Genomic DNA, 4,889 nt, shown 5'->3' with positions numbered 1-4,889 from the left:
ACTCACCTCAGCCTCCCAAAGGCACGGGATTACAGGCTGAGCCACCGAGCCCGGCAGAAGCCTGTTTCTGAACTCTGAGGAGGGCCTGGGCTGGCAAAGGACCATCCCCCAGGGCTGGGCAACTCCGCAGCCTCCACAAAGAGGCAGTCAGGGCCCTGATGCTTCTCTGTGGAGCCAACTAGACTCGGTGGGCTCCCCAGTCCCACACAGGGTTGAGGAGAGTAACCACGAGCATTTCCGCCTCCTCACAGCCATGCAGCAGACTGTCTTCCTCAACTGATCCACCCGCCCACAGACATTTCCCAGGGACTTTTGCACCAGGGCCCGTGACAGCCCAACCACACTGACCTGGGGTAACGGCACTGGATGGTGACCTCAGCACGGTTAGTCCTCACGATGGACAAGTTTCCCATGGGGCGGGGGACATGGAGCAGGAAGGTGCTATATACCAAGGAGTCATCAGTCACCTGAAAGAAAGGTGAGGGGTCAAGCCAGCCAACTTCACCTACCCAAGATGCAACTGGTCCACGTGGAGGTGCAGGGAGAGCAGTAAAGACATGGGCTCTGCTGCTGACCAGTAAGGAGAGGCCACATTAGTACTATCTTCACCTCTGAAATGCTGACACTACCACAGGGGTCTGGATCAACAGGTCAGACACCAACAAACAGAGGCATCAGGATACATACCTCTCTTCTCCTGGTGCTGCCACCCTACCTCCTAATATACACTTTTGAGTCAGGGTCTCACCTTTCACCCAGGTTGCAGTACAGTGGCACAATCATGGCTCACCACAACCTTGACCTCCTGGGCTCGGGTGATCCTCCTGAGTATCTGGGACTACAGGCACACGCCACCACGCCTAGCTTTTTTATTTTTTGTAGAGATGGCGTCTCAATATGTTGCCCAGGCTGGTCTCGAATTCCTGGCCTCAAATGATCCTGCTGCCTTGACTTCCCAAAAGTACTGGTATTACAGACGCGCAAGCCATGGCACCCAGCCCACACCTTCCTTTTTCAGAAGGAGTCTGGGGCCAAGAGAGCCAGAAGGTGCCGGAAACTTTAACTTTACTGCACAGCAATTAACACTTATCACCTTCCTGGCCTATTCTCAAGCCCACTTGTGGGGAAACTGGTTCAGTGGCTGCCTGGGGCAGAAAAGCAGACAGGTGCTCCTGGGACAATTTGTGCCTTCCAGTAGGGGTGGCTGTCTGCAGAGGGTAGGGGTGGTTGTCTAGGAGAGCACCTGGAGCCTAGGTGGCTGCCTAGTCCCACCCTAACAGACTCAATTTTTTTGTTTGTTTTGAGTCGGAGTTTCACTCTGTCACCCAGGCTGGTGGTGTGCAGTGGCATGCTCATGGCCACTGCAGCCTCAACCTGCTGGGCTCCGGCGATCCTTCCACCTCAGCCTTCCAAGTAGCTGGAACTACAAGGGCATACCACCACACCGGGCTAATTTTTTGATTTATTGTAGAGACGAGGTATCGTCAAATTGCCCAGGCTGGTCTCGAACCCCCGGGCTCAGGCAATCTTCTCTCCTTGGCCTCCCAACACGCTGGGATTACAGGCTGAGCCATAGCACCCGGCCACAGACTCAATCTTTAGGGCACTGTTCCAGATCTTATTAGCAAGTGCCCCAGGCAGGACCAGCAGTGGCATTGTAAAGTCTCTGGTTCAGAAGTTATTACAAATCTCAGGGCAGTAGAGCAAAACCTAAGGCCCTACAGGACTACACAGGCTATTCACCTAGAAAATTGTCCCCAGCCCCAGGCGATCATATTTTCTAGAGTCAAGGTTGCCCAGACCACTCTCAAACTCCTGGACTCAAGGGATCCCTCCCCGGGCTTCTGCCTTCCAAAACACTGGGGTTACAAGCGTGAACCAACACCCAGCCTGCCCCAGGTGATTACTATCAGGGAAGATTGGGAGACACCACCCCAGAGGAGGAAACACCAGGCTTTACCCTTCATTGGCGTCACCTGGGACCCTCCGATACCCACAGGTGGCTCCCAAGCTTGTCCCGAGTACGGAGTGCAGCCTGGATGTCAGGCTTTTTAGAAGTTCCCCAGGTGATTCTAAAGTATTTAAAGTGTTTTTGCTATATTCTGTAAAATGTTTGAAGTGTTTGCAGTGTATTGAATAGAACCTAAGTTTGTATTTAAAATATAAAACTCCATTTTGTGGCTTGCCTCCATGTTATTAACTTGTTATTAAACTTCTGTATGGCCGATGCAAGAATTTTAAAATTTTACTTATAAAACAACCCTCACAGTCCTGCACCCCACCCAGTGCTGTAACAGTTTCCCCCTTATCTAAACATGTGCCCCCTTATCCAAGTGTACTACGTGTCAAACCCCAGAACATGTATTTCATATGTTTATCTCTGTAATAACTCAGTTTCCCAACTGCTTTTGCCTATAAAAACTCTCCACAAGCCGGGCTCGGTGGCTCAGCCTGTAATCCCACGCCTTTGGGTGGCTGAGGTGAGTGGATCGCCTGAGCCCGCAGGTTCGAGACCAGCCTGGGCAGCGAGACCTCATCTCTACAATAAATCAAAAAATCAACCGGGCGTGGTAGCGCATGCCTGTAATTCCGGCTACTCGGAAGGCTGAGGCGGAAGGATCGCCCGGAGCCCAGCAGGTCGAGGCTGCGGTGGCCGGGAGCGGCCACTGCACTCCAGTCTGGGCGACAGAGTGAGACTCCGACTCAAAAAAAACAAAAACAAACAAACAAAAAAACTCCCCACAAATTTCATTCATTGTCGAGAGTTTGGGAGACAAGCCCCCTCTCGACCGCCGGCTTTAATAAAGGACTTATTAATTTGACCTTTGATTGAGCTGGTTATCTGATTTCTAGCGATTCGCGTATAACAATTCCAACACAAACTTTGTGAGTTACTAAGCTAGAATACTGCTTAAAAAAACACCCAGAGCTCTCTGGCCCCTCTTCCCAGGGAAAGAAGGGCTCCAAGTTCTCAAGACAAGACCTGGGGCTAGGCTAGAACTCCAGCTGAAGGGCTCCAGGGGCTGGACTTGTCCCAACCCCAGCCAAGCTACTAGGTCCAGGGTCAGGCCTCCAAGGGCAACAAGCACTCGGTCCAGGGGGTCAAGGACCAGCTAGGGAGCTGTGTGCCGCACCCTGCTGTAAGACCCCTCCTTGTAGCCTGAGCATCTGCTTTCCCACTAGTTTGGGAAAGGAGGGATCTGGACTGGATTACCTGAGGTTTCTTCCTGTACCTGCCTCCTGTACATTAAACCTCTGTCACTTGGAAGTGCCCCCAGGGACCCAATTGAAGTCTTTAAGGCCTTCAACACCAAGGTTACCACGATACCCCCTTCTCATACCATTTTAATTTTAAAATATTTTTATAAGAGACAGGGTCTTACTCTGTTGCCCAGGCTGAAGTGCAGTGGCACAATCATGGCTCACTGCAGCCTCAAAGTACTTACCTCGAGTTACCCTCCCACCTCAGCCTCCTGAGTAGCTGGGACTACAGGTGCACACCACCAAACCTGTCTAATTTTTAAAGTCCTATTAAAGACAGAATCTCGCAATGTTGCTGAGGCTGGTCTCGAAACCTCACCTGCACACTGTTGCCACACTCATCCAGCCCAACCTCAAATGGCCTGGCCAGCTCAGCCTTCCAGTTAGCTGGAACTACAGGTGCACATCACCAAACCACTAGTTTTTATTATTTTTTAAAGTAGAGACAAGGTCTTGCTACGTTTCTCAGGCTGATCTCAAGCAATTCTCCTACCTTGGCCTCCCAAAGTGCTGGCATGACAGGCACAAGCCACTGTGCCCAGCCCAGTTTTTTCTGCAGTGAGTACTTCTGAGCTGAGATTTCAAATCATCTCTCTGGGACAAGTTTCTAACACTCCAAGCAAATACTGGTGCTACTCACAGGACTGTCCTATTACTCACACGTGTTTGTCATAAACCTGCAGGATTCAGACTGGGGTTGCCCAATTTGGTCCAAAGCACCCCACTGTCCCTGACTCCACCCTACCTACCTGATTTCAGCCATCAGAGGCAGGAGATGGTTAGCCCTATGTCGCTAACCCCCCGCTGTGCCATCTCCCTACCCCCGAGTGAGTCTGCCCGACCCTACCTCCCACCAGCTCTGCAGCTGCAGTCCCTGTCACCAGCCACCTCTCACGTCCTCCCACCTAAGCCAGGGCCCCTACACCTCACCTGCACGCTGTTGCCACACTCATGCAGCCCGACCTCAAACCTGACCACATCATTCGTGTCCGTGGAGACCAGAGGCTCACAGCCTTCAGGGCCCAGGGTGAGGTCTGCAGGCCTGACGAGTTTCCCGGTGCCAAAAAGGTCTTTGCGGACAGTGACCACCAGCGAGGCCTCCAGACACTCGACCAGCACGGGCGGCACAGATGACGCGGGGCGGTTGGCTCCACCCTGCAGGGGCCACAGGGGCTGAGGACAGCACAGCTCCATGCCACCCCAGAGCAAGAAGCAGAAAAAGAGCCTGTAGCTCAGCTCCATGGTGTCCGCAGAGCAGTGGGAGGGGGCCGCCACCCAGCCAACTTATATCCCTGGGACGAAGGTTGCTCCCACCTGGGTTCCCACCTGCCTCCCTTCCCCGCTTGCTGCATAGAGTGGTCCCTGGTCCAGCAGCACCGGCAACACCTGGAACTTGTTAGCAATGCAGCCTCTCAGCCCTCACCCCAACCCTCCTGAATCGGAATCTGCTTTTTAGCTTGGAAATTCCCATGTGATGTGTGTTTACATTACAGTTTCCAAAGTATGTGCCGAAAGCCCGGTCAGGATTTATCTCCCCTTCCTTCCTCCCACCCCACGTGTCCAACCCTTGGCTGGCCCTGTCCTTGGGAAGATCACAGCCCAGTGAGGCAACTGAGAACTGTCACAGG

General features: G+C 52.9%; 1 protein-coding gene across 1 annotated transcript in view; it reads right to left on the bottom strand.

Annotated features, from left to right (window-relative positions):
- Positions 1-4,503, bottom strand: part of ZP3 (zona pellucida glycoprotein 3) — an 11,800-nt gene extending 7,297 nt beyond the window's left edge. The window contains exons 1-2 of the mRNA XM_008073946.1: positions 4,192-4,503; positions 349-467 (exon numbers count right to left, since the gene is read on the bottom strand). Of these exons, the coding sequence (XP_008072137.1) occupies positions 349-467; positions 4,192-4,503 (431 nt within the window). The remainder of the gene's footprint in view (positions 1-348; positions 468-4,191) is intronic.
- Between the last annotated feature and the right edge of the window lie 386 nt (positions 4,504-4,889).

This window comes from Carlito syrichta, unplaced genomic scaffold, assembly GCF_000164805.1.
Source record: "Carlito syrichta isolate Samal-C Ts95f unplaced genomic scaffold, Tarsius_syrichta-2.0.1 Scaffold316219, whole genome shotgun sequence".
NCBI classification, from domain to species: domain Eukaryota; kingdom Metazoa; phylum Chordata; class Mammalia; order Primates; family Tarsiidae; genus Carlito; species Carlito syrichta.
Note: the sequence above shows the minus strand (reverse complement) of the source record. Positions and strands in the feature narration are given on the sequence as shown.